The 16695-nt window shown below is 52.3% G+C and overlaps 1 protein-coding gene across 1 annotated transcript in view; it reads left to right on the top strand.

The window, feature by feature from the left end:
- The first annotated feature begins 3250 nt into the window (after positions 1 to 3250).
- The window catches only part of ALKBH8 (alkB homolog 8, tRNA methyltransferase), a 98761-nt gene continuing 85316 nt past the window's right edge, over positions 3251 to 16695 (top strand). The window contains exon 1 of the mRNA XM_075337430.1: positions 3251 to 3314. Within this exon, the coding sequence (XP_075193545.1) occupies positions 3297 to 3314 (18 nt within the window). The 5' untranslated portion in view covers positions 3251 to 3296. The remainder of the gene's footprint in view (positions 3315 to 16695) is intronic.

Genomic DNA, 16695 nt, shown 5'->3' with positions numbered 1-16695 from the left:
GTAGCCTCAGGTCTGCCTCCTGATCGCTTGTAGTCTCAACTCTGCCTCCTGATCACCAGTGGCCTCAGCTATGTGCCCTGATAGCCAGCGGCTTCAGCTCTGCCTCCTGATCGCCTGCAGCCTAACCACTGCCCCCTGATAGCCAGCGCCTCAGTTCTGCCTCCTGATGGCCTGTAGCCTCAGCTTTGCCTCTTGATCGTCCGCAGCCTTAGCTCTCCTCATCGCCTGCTGCCTCAGCTCTGCCTCCTGATGGTCTGCAGCCTCAGCCCTGACATCTGATCGCCTGCAGCCTAAAGCGGGCTTTACATGCAACGACATCGCTAACGAGATTCCGTTAGGGGTCACGGAATTCGTGACTCACATCCGGCCTCGTTAACGACGTTGTTGCGTGTGACACCACAGGAATGACCGTTAACGATCAAAGATACTCACCATATCGATGTCCAGTCGTTCCTATCCCGATTATCGTTGCTGCTGCAGGTACGATGTTGTTCGGCGTTCCTGCGGCAGCACACATCGCTACGTGTGACACTGCAGGAACGAGGAACAACAACGTACCTGCGGCCACACGCAATGAGGAAGGAAGAAGGTGGGCGAGATGTTCGTCCTGGTCATCTCCGCCCCTCCGCTTCTATTGGGCGGCCGCTTAGTGACGCCGCACGAACCGCCCCCTTAGAAAGGAAACGGATCGCCGGCCACAGGGACGTCGCTAGGCAGGTAAGTATAGTGTGACAAGTGTTAGCGATGTTGTGCGCCACGGGCAGCGATTTGCCCGTGACGCACAACCGACGGGTGCCGCTCCAGCTTTAGGGACGCCACAGGACCTTCTTCTGTATATTTGGCAACAGGTAAGTTAGTTTTTATTATCGTGACGCCACTCACGGTTTGCGGTCAGGGATATGGGTGACCGTCACTGCAAATTTAACGAGCTTCTGGGGCTGATGGGGTCTGCAGTCGGATGGTGTGGCCTCCCGTGAGTGAGGCTGGCCCCAGGGGCTCGGGTGTGTAGGATAGTGGGTCAGGAATAACTCAGGCTCAGTCCAGAAGTCTTTCAATTGCTCTTTACTCACTTTTGATGTTGCTGTGGTGAGCTGACCCGGGCGATGCTGAGATAAACCAGGTGAAACCAGGTATCCTTCAAGCCAGTCTGAGGGTAGCCATTAACTCGCCTTCCTAGCACTCTTTTTTCGGATAACCCCTGACTTGAAGTACCATGGGGTCTATCCAGGGAAGTCGCTACTGCTTTTTCTCCCCTTTTTGGACCGTTTGCCGGAAGCGTGGACCAGGTGAGATGGCTTCTGGCTCTGTCTCCTTATGGGTCCCTGCGTTGCTGCTGAGGCTCAGACTCTGTATGGTTGGTGAGGGACTTGTAGTTCCCCTCACTGGCAGGTTTAGCAGATAGTTAAACTCGAGTCTACTCTAGGGACCTGTTCCCCGTACGTGCCTAGTCACCAGGAGTCCCCATACTCGACTGACTCTGTCTGACTGACTGGTATCCGTTCTCCCCCGCTAACTGCTACCCCACGCGCAGGGTCTGACTAGTGTGAGCACGCGTCTGCGTCTCCTAGCAACCGCCGCTCACCACTACCAGACTGGCTTGCTCCACTCCTTTCCTGACAGCCTCTGCATCTTAGCTCCAAGGCCCTCCACTACACCCCTTGACAAGAATTGAAGGCCAGACCCCTCTAGGGACTCCCCAAGGGTCCCATCTAAGCTTGTGGGAGACCTGGTTGCTATGTGTCTGTGCGTACACACCTCATTCCGGCCATTAGGAATACCTGGAAGTACTGTCCCAGCATAGGTGCAGTACTCCATGGCGCCTGACCAGGTCAGGGGCGCCACACTCGCTAGCGATATCGCTGCGTGGAAAGCCCGCTTTAGCCCTGCCATCTGATCGACTGCAGCCTAAAGGCCCCGCCCCCGTCGGTTGTGCGTCATGAGCAAATCACTGCCCGTGGCGCACAACATCGTTAGGACCCGTCACACGGGACTTACCTGCCTAGCGACGTCGCTGTGGCCGGCGAACACCCTCCTTTCTAAGGGGGGGGTTCGTGCGGCGTCACTAAGAGGCCGCCCAATAGAAGCGGAGGGTCGGAGATGAGCGTCCGGAACATCCTGCCCACCTCCTTCCTTCCTCATTGCCGGCAGCCACAGGTACAATGTTGTTTGTCGTTCCCGGGGTGTCACACGTAGCGATGTGTGCTGCCTCGGGAACAAGGAACAACCTGCGTCCTCAACAATCAACGATTTTTTGAAAAGGAATGACGTGTCAACGATCAATGATAAGGTGAGTATTTTCCATCGTTAACACTCGCTCGGAGCTGTTACACATAACGACGTCGCTAACGATGCCGGATGTGCGTCAAGGAATCCGTGACCCAGGTGATATATCGTTAGATACGTTGTTGCGTGTAACGGGGCCTTTAGCCCTGCCTCCTGATCGCCTGCTGCCTCAGCTCTGCCTCGTGATTGCCTGCAGCCTCAGCCCTGCCTCCTGATTGCGTGTAGCCTCAGCTCTGCCTCTTGATCGCCTGCAGCCTCAGCTCTGTCTCGTGATCGCAAGCAGCCTCAGCCCTGCTTCCTGATCGCCTGCAGCCTCAGCCCTGCCTCCTGATTGCGTGTAGCCTCAGCTCTGCCTCGTGATCGCCTGCACCCTCAGCTCTGCCTCCTGATCGCCTGCAGCCTCAGCTCTGCCTCCTGATCGCCTGCAGCCTCAGCCCTGCTTCCTGATCGCCTGCAGCCTCAGCTCTGCCTCTTCTTCGTCTGCTGCCTCAGCTCTGCCTCCTCTTCGTCTGCTGCCTCAGCTCTGCCTCCTGATCGCCTGCAGCCTAAGCCCTGCCTCCTGATCGTCTGTAGCCTCAGCGCTGCCTCCTGATCGCCTGCAGCCTAAGCCCTGCCTCCTGATCGCCTGCAGCCTCAGCTCTGCCTCCTGATCGCCTGCAGCCTCAGCCCTGCTTCCTGATCGCCTGCAGCCTCAGCTCTGCCTCGTGATCGCCTGCAGCCTCAGCTCTGCCTCTTCTTCGTCTGCTGCCTCAGCTCTGCCTCCTGATCGCCTGCAGCCTCAGCTCTGCCTCCTGATCGCCTGCAGCCTCAGCTCTGCCTCCTGATCGCCTGCAGCCTCAGCGCTGCCTCCTGATCGTCTGTAGCCTCAGCTCTGATTCCTGCTGTCCTGCTTCACTCTACACATTTTGACCAGTTTCCCTGACACTGACGTACAGCGCAAGTGCTTGATCAAGTGACACGCAGGGCAGCTGCTGCATGCTGGGAACTGTAGTTTTTGCGGCGGCTTCCTGAACATGGCCGCATACAGTGAGGTAACGTGCAGTGAGTGGAGCGGACATCATGACTGTGCTGAGGGTGTAATGCGCGGACCTGACACCGGCACTGGACCGTCACCTCCCGGTGCACGGAGCCTGAGGTGCCGGCAGCGTCTTGTGTCTGAGCATGCTGCTGTTTGTGGCTAAACTGCAGATGTGTGAGTGCAGAGCATGCTGGGACATGTAGTGCAACGACAATGGGGGGAGCACAAACTACTGATGCAGCTCTGCTGCAGATACTGAGAGGTGCCAGATTGCTGTATGTAAGCTCCCAGCGCCCCCATATTACTGCCTGCCACAGCGCCCCCATATTACTGCCTGCCACAGCGCCCCCATATTACTGCCTGCCACAGCGCCCCCATATTACTGCCTGCCACAGCGCCCCCATATTACTGCCTGCCACAGCGCCCCCATATTACTGCCTGCCACAGCCCCCCCATATTACTGCCTGCCACAGCTCCCCCATATTACTGCCTGCCACAGCTCCCCCATATTACTGCCTGCCACAGCTCCCCCATATTACTGCCTGCCACAGCTCCCCCATATTACTGCCTGCCACAGCCCCCCCATATTACTGCCTGCCACAGCTCCCCCATATTACTGCCTGCCACAGCTCCCCCATATTACTGCCTGCCACAGCGCCCCCATATTACTGCCGGCCACAGCGCCCCCATATTACTGCCTGCCACAGCGCCCCCATATTACTGCCTGCCACAGCGCCCCCATATTACTGCCGGCCACAGCGCCCCCATATTACTGCCTGCCACAGCTCCCCCATATTACTGCCTGCCACAGCTCCCCCACATTACTGCCGCCACAGCGCCCCCATATTACTGCCGGCCACAGCTCCCCCATATTACTGCCTGCCACAGCTCCCCCACATTACTGCCTGCCACAGCGCCCCCACATTACTGCCGGCCACAGCGCCCCCATATTACTGCCGGCCACAGCTCCCCCATATTACTGCCTGCCACAGCTCCCCCATATTACTGCCTGCCACAGCTCCCCCATATTACTGCCTGCCACAGCGCCCCCATATTACTGCCGGCCACAGCGCCCCCATATTACTGCCGGCCACAGCTCCCCCATATTACTGCCTGCCACAGCTCCCCCATATTACTGCCTGCCACAGCTCCCCCATATTACTGCCTGCCACAGCGCCCCCATATTACTGCCGGCCACAGCTCCCCCATATTACTGCCTGCCACAGCGCCCCCATATTACTGCCGGCCACAGCTCCCCCATATTACTGCCTGCCACAGCTCCCCCATATTACTGCCTGCCACAGCTCCCCCACATTACTGCCGCCACAGCTCCCCCACATTACTGCCGGCCACAGCTCCCCCACATTACTGCCGGCCACAGCGCCCCCATATTACTGCCGGCCACAGCGCCCATATTACTGCCGGCCACAGCTCCCCCACATTACTGCCGGCCACAGCGCCCCCATATTACTGCCGGCCACAGCGCCCCCATATTACTGCCGGCCACAGCGCCCCCATATTACTGCCGGCCACAGCGCCCCCATATTACTGCCGGCCACAGCGCCCCCATATTACTGCCGGCCACAGCTCCCCCATATTACTGCCTGCCACAGCTCCCCCATATTACTGCCTGCCACAGCTCCCCCACATTACTGCCGCCACAGCTCCCCCACATTACTGCCGGCCACAGCTCCCCCACATTACTGCCGGCCACAGCGCCCCCATATTACTGCCGGCCACAGCGCCCATATTACTGCCGGCCACAGCTCCCCCACATTACTGCCGGCCACAGCTCCCCCACATTACTGCCGGCCACAGCGCCCCCATATTACTGCCGGCCACAGCGCCCCCATATTACTGCCGGCCACAGTGTCCCATATTACTGCCGGCCACAGCGCCCCCATATTACTGCCGGCCACAGTGTCCCATATTACTGCCGGCCACAGCGCCCCCATATTACTGCCGGCCACAGCGCCCCCATATTACTGCCTGCCACAGCTCCCCCACATTACTGCCGGCCACAGCGCCCCCATATTACTGCCGCCACAGCGCCCCCATATTACTGCCGCCACAGCTCCCCCACATTACTGCCGGCCACAGCGCCCCCATATTACTGCCGGCCACAGCGCCCATATTACTGCCGGCCACAGCTCCCCCACATTACTGCCGGCCACAGCTCCCCCACATTACTGCCGGCCACAGCGCCCCCATATTACTGCCGGCCACAGCGCCCCCATATTACTGCCGGCCACAGTGTCCCATATTACTGCCGGCCACAGCGCCCCCATATTACTGCCGGCCACAGTGTCCCATATTACTGCCGGCCACAGCGCCCCCATATTACTGCCGGCCACAGCGCCCCCATATTACTGCCGGCCACAGCGCCCCCATATTACTGCCGGCCACAGCGCCCCCATATTACTGCCGGCCACAGCGCCCCCAATTAATGCCGGCCACAGCGCCCCATATTACTGCCGGCCACAGCGCCCCCATATTACTGCCGGCCACAGCGCCCCCATATTACTGCCGGCCACAGCGCCCCCATATTACTGCCGGCCACAGCGCCCCCATATTACTGCCGGCCACAGTGTCCCATATTAATGCCGGCCACCAGGGCCGCATTTCTGGCTGCAAAAACTGCAAAATACAAAAAAAAACAACACATGTACATGAAGAGAGGACGCGGAGCTTTTCCAGCAGGTAGCGGGTTTTTTTCCCTGCAGGAAATAAATGCAGTTATTTGTGAACAAATCCTATAGAAATCCGGGCGATCGCCCTTCTCAGAGTTGCCTCATTCACACCTCTGTTATCGTGTACTCCTGCTTTCCTAATGCGGGCTTTACACGAGACGAGCTATCGTGCAATGCATCGTCGGGGTCACGGTTTTCGTGACGCACATCCGGCATCATTCACGACGTCGTCTCATGTGACACCTCCGAGCGACGCAGAATCGGTCACAAATCGTGAGTCGTGTACTCTTCGCTTATTTTTAAAAAATTGTTTATTTTTCATGGTAACGGTTGTTCATCGTACCCGGGGTAGCACACATCGCTCCGTGTGACACCCCGGGAACGATGAACACGGCTTAGGCTGCTTTCACACTACGTTTTTTTAAATTGCGTCATGAACGTTTTTTTGCTGTAAAAGTGGATCCTGTTTTTACAAAGAAAAACGCATGTGTTATTTTGCAGGATCCTGTCACTTGAAGTTTATGTGCGGGCATTGAAGTCATTTGATTGGGAGTGAGGGGAACTGAACGTGATAGACTGGAAGCTGGCATCTGACAGCTGCGGTCGCTGGTAACCAAGGTAAACATCGGGTAACTAAGCGAAGTGCTTTCCTGGGTACCCGATATTTACCTTGGTTACGAGCGTCTGCAGCTGCTAGGAGCCGGGCTGCCTGATCCCTGCACACGTAACAAAGGTAAACATCGGGTAACTAAGCGAAGTGCTTTGCTTGGATACCCAATATTTACCTTGGTTACGAGCGTCCACAGCTGCTAGGAGCCGGGCTCCCTGCACATGTAACCAAGGTAAACATCGTGTAACTAAGAGAAGCGCTTTGCTTGGTTACCCGTTATTTACCTTGGTTACAAGTGTCCACTGGTCTCAGGCGAGGGAGAGAGGGAGGGGGAGAGAAAGAGGAAGGAGAGAGAGGGAGGGGGAGAGAGGGACTGATCACGTCAGGCTGGTTTCTGGGCATGCTCAGTAGAGCAAGCAGGATCCTGTCTATGAGCATGCCAGCATTCACATGAGTTTGCGTGCAGTATAGTCAGGATCCAGTGAAAAAGAGTATTTGGACGCAGTTCAAAAACGCTTTTGAAAAAAGTAAAAAAAACTGCAAGTCGCTGGATCCTCAGTATAACGCATGCAAACGCATGTTGACGCGAGTCCATTGCAAATGCATTGAAATGAAAACGCATTTGTACTGGATCCATTTTTGCGTTAAAAAAACATAGTGTGAAAGCGGCCTTACCTGCGTCCCGCGGCACCCGATGGCAATGCGGAAGGAAGGATGCGGGCGGGATGTTACCTCCCACTTATCTCCGCCCCTCCGCTTCTATTGGTCGGCTGCCATGTGACGTCGCTGTGACGCTGAACGTCCCTCCCCCTTCAGGAAAAGGATGTTCGCCGTCCACAGCGAGGTCGCTCTGCAGGTAAGTATGTGTGACGAAGGTTTAACGACTTTGTGCGACACGGGCAGTGATTTGCCCGTGACGCACAAACGACGGGGGCGGGTACAATCGCTTGTGCGATTGCACGATAGATCGTACCGTGTGACGCCCGCATAACTTCTGACAGATATCACTCACATATGTGATAGCGGTCTTTTTACTGACCGAGGTGACCAAGGAAAATCACAGTCACATGTCCGATCAAAGTCTGCAATGAAAGTCTATGGGAAAAAATCGGTGCGCACTCGGATGGCCTCTGTGTCCGGTCCAGATTTCACTGACTGTCACATAGGAGAAGGTGGAAAAACATTTATTTATTTTTTTTCTCCACATATGTGAAAAAGTGATGACACTTGGATCAAACTCTGATCAAAATAAGTGACATAAACGGATGTCTGAATGAGGACTTAGGCTATCTGAGCACGCTGCGGTTTTTACTGTCTTTGTGTCACTTTTTTGGTGCAGTGTTGTTGCTGTGCGCACGTTGCAGATTTTTTTGTCTGTAGTTTATTTGTCAAAACCTTTTGACAAAAAAGAAGCAGCGTGTTCATTTTTGTTATGTTTTTGTCATGTTATGTCATCCATTGAAATCAATGCTACCAAATTGGTGCATTTTGCATGTGTTTTACTTGCATTTTTGTCACAAAAAACGCAGGTCACCCACATTGTTCCAGGATAAATTCATTCTCTCTCCAAGCACTTCATACTCACCGATTACCGACGTGGCTGTCATGCTGCTCCCGTGGCCTCTCATTCTTCTTTCAGGGACACTCATTAGGCTCATACGTATTCACTGCTTTCCCTGGCGTCTGTGATTGGTTGCAGTCAGATGCGCCCCAGCTGTCTGAGTGCAACCAATCACAGACACCGATGGGCAGGTCTATATCGTACAGTAAAATAAATTATTTTTAAAAAAATGGCGTGCGGTTCCTTCAATTTTGATGTTCAGCCAAGAAAAAGCCCCACAGGTGGGGGCTGGTATTTTCAGACTGGGGAGGCGTATGGTTATTAGGCTCTCCCCAGCCTAAAAAATTCAGCCAGCAGCCGCCCGGTATTGCTGCATCCATTAGATGCGACAGTCCCGGCACTATACCCAGCTCTTCCCGATTGTCCTGGTGCAGTGGCAATTGGGGTAATAAGGAGCTAATGGTAGCCCATAGCTGCCATTAAATCCTAGATTAGTTATGGCAGACGACTAAGCGACACACTCCATTACTAATCTGTAAGTGAAAGTAAATAAACACAAACACTTCAAAAATCCTTTATTTGAAATAAATGACAAAAAAGTTCCCTCTTTCACCACTTTATTAACCCCAATAACACCCCTGCAGGTCCGACGTAATCCACACAAGGTCCCACGATGCTTCCAGCTCTGCTACATCTGACGCTCACAGTGAGTGCCATAGAACATGATTGCCCGCTGTAAGCTAAACGCAGCAACTGAAGTGAGCCGGTCAGCGGTGATGTCACTCAAGTTAGCTGCATCCCAGCTGGAGTTCTCCACCAGTGACAGCAAATCACTCGTGTGACTGAAGTGAGCTTCACGATCAGGAGTGATGTCACTCGGGTGATTTGCGGTCACAGCTGCAGTCCTCCACCTGTGATCGCAAATTGGGCCGCGACTGAAGTGAGCCGCATGTGGACGACTCACCTGAGTGATGTCACTGCTGACCGAGTGGCTCACTTCAGTCACGGCCTGAACCTCACAGCAGTGAACCGTGACATCACTGCTGCAACACACGTTGTACTGCGGGTCCAGCAGCGGTGACACCAGAGGTTCACCTGAGTTCATTTTGATCGTTGGGCTGTCTACACTCACAGCTGGCAGTCATGCTCTATAACGTTCTCTGTGACAGGACTGGGATGTAGCAGAGCTGAATTGCCGTGGAACCTCGTGTGGATTACTTTGGAACTATAGGGGTGTTTGGGGGTTAATAAAGTGGTCAAAGAGGGTACTTTTTGTATTTTATTTCAAATAAAGGATTTTTGAGGGATTTGTGTTTACTTTCACTTACAGATTAGTGATGGGGGGTCTCATAGACTATTTCCATCACTAATCTAGGACTTAGTGGCAGCTGTGGGCTGTTATTAACTCCTTATTACCCCGATTGCCACTGCACCAGGGCAACAGGAAGAACCGGGTCCAGCGCCAGAATTGATGCATCTTATGGATGCGCCACTTCTGGTGTGGCTGTGGGCTGCAATTGTTAGGCTGGAAAGGGCCAAATAACCATGGCCCTTTCCACCTTGGCTGGTTTTAGAAAAATGGTAGGTCCCCACGTCATTTAATAAAAAATAAATAAATCGAATCATTTTAAAAAAATAAGTGTGGAATCCCCTCTATATATCATAACCAGCCAAGGTACAGCAGACACTGAGGGTTGCAGCCTGCAGCTGCTGCTGTCCCTGTGCTGGATATGATGAAAAATGGGGTGACCCCAGGCCATTTTTGTGCCCCCCTCCTCCCCCCCCCAATTTAAAAAACAGCCAAGCTAACTATCCCTCTATCTATCCCTCTATCTATCTATCCATCCATCTATCTACAGTCATATGAAAACATTTGGGCACCCCTATTAATGTTAACCTTTTTTCTTTATAACAATTTGGGTTTTTGCAACAGCTATTTCAGTTTCATATATCTAATAACTGATGGACTCAGTAATATTTCTGGATTGAAATGAGGTTTATTGTACTAACAGAAAATGTGCAATCCACATGTAAACAAAATTTGACCGGTGCAAAAGTATGGGCACCCTTATCAATTTCTTGATTTGAACACTCCTAACTACTTTTTACTGACTTTTACTAAAGCACTAAATTGGTTTTGTAACCTCATTGAGCTTTGAACTTCATAGGCAGGTATAACCAATCATGAGAAAAGGTATTTAAGGTGGCCACTTGCAAATTGTTCTACTATTTGAATCTCCTATGAAGAGTGGCATCATGGGCTCCTCAAAACAACTCTCAAATGATCTGAAAACAAAGATTATTCAACATGGTTGTTCAGGGGAAGGATACAAAAAGTTGTCTCAGAGATTTAAACTGTCAGTTTCCACTGTGAGGAACTTGGTAAGGAAATGGAAGAACACAGGTACAGTTCTTGTTAAGCCCAGAAGTGGCAGGCCAAGAAAAATATCAGAAAGGCAGAGAAGAAGAATGGTGAGAACAGTCAAGGACAATCCACAGACCACCTCCAAAGACTTGCAGCATCATCTTGCTGCAGATGGTGTCACTGTGCATCGGTCAACAATACAGCGCACGTTGCACAAGGAGAAGCTGTATGGGAGAGTGATGCGAAAGAAGCCGTTTCTGCAAGCACGCCACAAACAGAGTTACCTGAGGTATTCAAAAGCACATTTGGACAAGGCAGTTACATTTTGGAAGAAGGTCCTGTGGACTGATGAAACAAAGATTGAGTTGTTTGGTCATAAAAAAAGGCATTATGCATGGAGGCAAAAAAACACGGCATTCCAAGAAAAGCACTTGCTACCCACCGTAAAATTTGGTGGAGGTTCCATCATGCTTTGGGGCCGTGTGGCCAATGCTGGCACCAGGAATCTTGTTAAAGTTGAGGGTCGCATGGATTCAACTCAGTATCAGCAGATTCTTGACAATAATGTTCAAGAATCAGTGACGAAGTTGAAGTTACGCAGGGGATGGATATTTCAGCAAGACAATGATCCAAAACACCGCTCCAAATCTACTCAGGCATTCATGCAGAGGAACAATTACAATGTTCTGGAATGGCCATCCCAGTCCCCAGACCTGAATATCATTGAAAATCTGTGGGATGATTTGAAGCGGGCTGTCCATGCTCGGCGACCATCAAACTTAACTGAACTGGAATTGTTTTGTAAACAGGAATGGTCAAATATACCTTCATCCAGGATCCAGGAACTCATTAAAAGCTACAGGAAGTGACTAGAGGCTGTGATTTTAGCAAAAGGAGGATAAACAAAATATTAATGTCACTTTTATGTTGAGGTGCCCATACTTTTGCACCAGTCAAATTTTGTTTAAATTCGGATTGCACATTTTCTGTTAGTACAATAAACCTCATTTCAATCCAGAAATATTACTGAGTCTATCAGTTATTAGAGATATGAAACTGAAATAGCTGTTGCAAAAAGCCAAATTGTTACAAAGAAAAAAGGTTAATATTAATAGGGGTGCCCAAACTTTTTCATATGACTGTATCTATCTCTCTATCCCTCTATCTATCTATCTATCTATCTATCTATCTATCTATCTATCTATTCTAGTGATCTGTCAATTATCCTATCCTATCATATTTTGTTTCCCCTTTAAAAAACGCATTAACAAAATCGTGGCAAAAAAGCACCATCATTTCAAGCGTTTTTTTGGACATTTTCAGGCTCTCTGTGAGAAGGTGCAGCTTTGGTTGCAGTAAAAACTGCAGTGTGCGGATATAGCCTAATGCCGGCGTCACACGGTACGATCTATCGTGCGATCGCACGAGCGATTGTACCCACCCCCGTCGTTTGTGCGACACGGGCAATTTGTTGTACTTATGTACTTACCATCCAAACGACCTCGCTGTGGGCGGCGAACATCCTCTTCCTGAAGGGGGAGGGACGTGCGGCGTCACAGCGATGTCACACAGCGGCCGGCCAATAAAAGCAGAGGGGCGGAGATGAGTGGGACGTAACATCCCGCCACCTCCTTCCTTCCGCATTGCCGGCGGGACGTAGGTAAGCTGTATTCATCATTCCCGAGGTGTCACACGGAGCGATGTGTGCTGCCTCGGGAACGATGAACAACCGGAGCACAGAAGGCGGACCGACTTTTTGAAAGTGAACGACGTGTCAACGATAAGGTGAGTATTTTTGCTCGTTAACAGTCGTTCCGAGGTGTCACACGCTACGATATGTCTGACGATGCCGGATGTGCGTCACTAACGACGTGACCCAGACGACATATCGCCCGATATATTGTACCGTGTGACGCCCACATAAGACTGAACGTGAGCCTTGGAACCTGGGGAAGAAGCAGGCGGCCATTGTCTTCTCATTAGAGTTGAGCGAGTAGCTAACTATTCGCTCTCACTATACTCATAATAGTACTGTCTAATACTCGCATATTCATTCCGAATAACGTGCAATGCAAGTCAATGGGAAAACTCGCAATGTAACGAGTAACCCGAATGCCGTACTGTTCGTGCGAGTTGCGAATAGTGCGGAATTCGGGTTACCCGTTACATTGTGAGTATTCCCCATTGACTTGCATTGCACATGCTATTTGGAATGAATACGCGAGTATTAGACAGTATTTGTTATGAGTATAGCGAGTATGAATAGTTAGGCACTCGCTCAACTCTACTGATTATATAAATAGTTTAACACCGCCATCTTGTGGCCATAGACAGTATCGTCTTCATTGGTTTTATCTGTTTTTCTTTGTCGCTCCTAATTGGGAGACCCAGACAATTGGGTGTATAGCTACTGCCTCCGGAGGCCACACAAAGCACTACACTCAAAAGTGTAAAGCCCCTCCCCTTCTGCCTATACACCCCCCGTGGGATCACGGGCTCCTCAGTTTTCATGCTTTGTGCGAAGGAGGTCAGAAGATGGGGCTGCACTTAAAGATGCCACTGACAGACAGATGGAGCTCTGGTTGAAATCCATCTATGAAGCTATCGGCGCGTCGTTTGCTCCAGCATTCGCAGCCGTATGGGCACTCCAAGCTATTTCAGCTGGTCTTACACAGATTGACACGGTCACACGTACATCTGTTCCGCAGGTGGCATCCTTAGCCTCTCAAATGTCTGCATTTGCGTCTTACGCGATTAATGCTGTCCTGGACTCTACGAGCCGTACGGCAGTGGCGTCCGCCAACTCCGTGGTTTTACGCAGAGCCTTGTGGTTAAGGGAATGGAAGGCAGATTCTGCTTCCAAAAAGTGCTTAACCAGTTTGCCATTTTCTGGTGACCGACTGTTTGGTGAGCGTTTGGATGAAATCATTAAACAGTCCAAGGGTAAGGATTCATCCTTACCTCAGCCCAGACAAAACAAACCCCAACAGAGGAGGGGACAGTCGGGGTTTCGGTCCTTTCGAGGCTCGGGCAGGTCCCAATTCTCCTCGTCCAAAAGGACTCAAAAGGATCAGAGGAGCTCAGATTCTTGGCGGGCTCAGTCACGCCCAAAAAAGACAGCCGGAAGACCCGCTACCAAGGCGGCTTCCTCATGACTTTCGGCCTCCTCTCTCCGCATCCTCGGTCGGTGGCAGGCTCTCCCGCTTTGGCGACATTTGGCTGCCACAGGTCAAAGACCGTTGGGTGAGAGACATTCTGTCTCACGGGTACAGGATAGAGTTCAGTTCTCGTCCTCCAACTCGATTCTTCAGAACTTCTCCACCTCCCGACCGAGCCGATGCTCTTCTGCAAGCAGTGTGCACTCTAAAGGCAGAAGGAGTGGTGACCCCTGTTCCTCTTCAGGAGCAAGGTCACGGTTTTTACTCCAATTTGTTTGTGGTGCCAAAAAAGGACGGGTCTTTCCGTCCCGTTCTGGATCTAAAACTGCTCAACAAGCACGTGAAAACCAGGCGGTTCCGGATGGAATCCCTCCGCTCCGTCATCGCCTCAATGTCTCAAGGAGATTTCCTAGCATCAATAGACATCAAGGATGCTTATCTCCACGTGCCGATTGCTCCAGAGCACCAGCGTTTTCTACGCTTCGTTATAGGAGACGAACTTCAGTTCGTAGCTCTGCCTTTCGGGCTGGCGACAGCCCCAAGGGTCTTCACCAAGGTCATGGCAGCAGTAGTAGCAGTCCTGCACTCTCAAGGTCACTCTGTGATCCCGTATTTGGACGATCTACTTGTCAAGGCACCCTCTCAAGAGGCATGCCAACACAGCCTGAACGTTGCGCTGGAGACTCTCCAGAGTTTCGGGTGGATCATCAACTTTTCAAAGTCAAATCTGACCTCGACCCAATCGCTAACATACCTTGGCATGGAGTTTCATACTCTCTCAGCGATAGTGAAGCTTCCGCTGGACAAACAGCGTTCACTACAGACAGGGGTGCAATCTCTCCTTCAAGGCCAGTCACACCCCTTGAGACGCCTCATGCACTTCCTAGGGAAGATGGTAGCAACAATGGAAGCAGTCCCTTTCGCGCAGTTTCATCTGCGTCCACTACAATGGGACATTCTCCGCCAATGGGACGGGAAGTCGACGTCCCTCGACAGGAACGTCTCCCTTTCTCAGGCGGCCAAGGAATCTCTTCGGTGGTGGCTTCTTCCCACCTCATTGTCAAAAGGAAAGTCCTTTCTACCCCCATCCTGGGCGGTGGTTACGACAGACACGAGTCTTTCAGGGTGGGGAGCAGTTTTTCTCCACCACAGGGCTCAAGGTACGTGGACTCAGCAAGAGTCCACCCTTCAGATCAATGTTCTGGAAATCAGAGCAGTGTATCTTGCCCTACAAGCCTTCCAGCAGTGGCTGGAAGGCAAGCAGATCCGAATTCAGTCGGACAACTCCACAGCGGTGGCATACATCAACCACCAAGGAGGAACACGCAGTCGGCAAGCCTTCCAGGAAGTCCGGCGGATTCTGACGTGGGTGGAAGACATGGCATCCACCATATCCGCAGTTCACATCCCAGGCGTGGAAAACTGGGAAGCAGACTTCCTCAGTCGCCAGGGTATGGACGCAGGGGAATGGTCTCTTCACCCGGACGTGTTTCAGGAGATCTGTCGCCGCTGGGGGATGCCGGACATCGACCTAATGGCGTCCCGGCACAACAACAAGGTCCCGGCTTTCATGGCACGGTCTCACGATCACCGAGCTCTGGCGGCGGACGCCTTAGTTCAAGATTGGTCGCAGTTCCGGCTACCTTATGTGTTCCCACCTCTGGCACTGTTGCCCAGAGTGCTGCGCAAGATCAGGTCCGACTGCCGCCGCGCCATCCTCGTCGCTCCAGACTGGCCGAGGAGGTCGTGGTACCCGGATCTGTGGCACCTCACGGTAGGCCAACCGTGGGCACTACCAGACCGACCAGACTTGTTGTCCCAAGGGCCACCGACCAGACTTGTTGTCCCAAGGGCCGTTTTTCCATCGGAATTCTGCGGCCCTGAACCTGACTGTGTGGCCATTGAGTCCTGGATCCTAGCGTCTTCAGGATTATCTCAAGAGGTCATTGCCACCATGAGACAGGCTAGAAAACCATCCTCCGCCAAGATCTACCACAGGACGTGGAAGATATTCTTATCTTGGTGCTCTGCTCAGGGAGTTTCTCCCTGGCCATTTGCATTGCCTACTCTTCTTTCCTTCCTGCAATCCGGTTTGGAAAAAGGTTTGTCGCTAGGCTCCCTTAAAGGACAAGTCTCAGCGCTATCTGTATTTTTTCAGAAACGCCTAGCACGACTTCCTCAGGTACGCACGTTCCTGCAAGGGGTTTGTCATATCGTCCCTCCTTACAAGCGGCCGTTAGAGCCCTGGGATCTGAACAGGGTTCTAATTGCTCTCCAGAAGCCGCCTTTCGAGCCTATGAGGGATGTTTCCCTTTCTCGCCTTTCACAGAAAGTGGCTTTTCTAGTAGCGGTCACGTCTCTTCGGAGAGTGTCCGAGCTAGCAGCGCTGTCATGCAAATCTCCCTTCCTGGTGTTTCACCAGGACAAGGTGGTTCTGCGCCCGATTCCGGAGTTTCTCCCTAAGGTGGTATCCCCCTTTCATCTCAATCAGGATATCGTCTTACCTTCTTTGTGTCCTCATCCAGTTCATCAATGTGAAAAGGATTTGCATTTGTTGGATCTGGTGAGAGCACTCAGAATCTACATTTCCCGCACGGCGCCTCTGCGCCGCTCGGATGCACTCTTTGTCCTTGTCGCTGGTCAGCGTAAAGGGTCGCAAGCTTCCAAATCCACCCTGGCTCGGTGGATCAAGGTACCAATTCTTGAAGCCTACCGTTCTGCTGGGATTCCGGTTCCCTCAGGGCTGAAGGCCCATTCTACCAGAGCCGTGGGTGCGTCCTGGGCATTACGGCACCAGGCTACGGCTCAGCAGGTGTGCCAGGCGGCTACCTGGTCGAGTCTGCACACTTTTACCAAGCATTATCAGGTGCATACCTACGCTTCGGCGGACGCCAGCCTAGGTAGACAAGTCCTTCAGGCGGCGGTTGCCCACCTGTAGGAAAGGGCTGTTTTTACGGCCCTATCACGAGGTGTTATTTTACCCACCCAGGGACTGCTTTTGGACGTCCCA

This window comes from Anomaloglossus baeobatrachus, chromosome 2 (assembly GCF_048569485.1).
Source record: "Anomaloglossus baeobatrachus isolate aAnoBae1 chromosome 2, aAnoBae1.hap1, whole genome shotgun sequence".
Classification (NCBI taxonomy): Eukaryota; Metazoa; Chordata; class Amphibia; order Anura; family Aromobatidae; genus Anomaloglossus; species Anomaloglossus baeobatrachus.
This window is presented reverse-complemented; position numbering and strand designations above follow the sequence as displayed.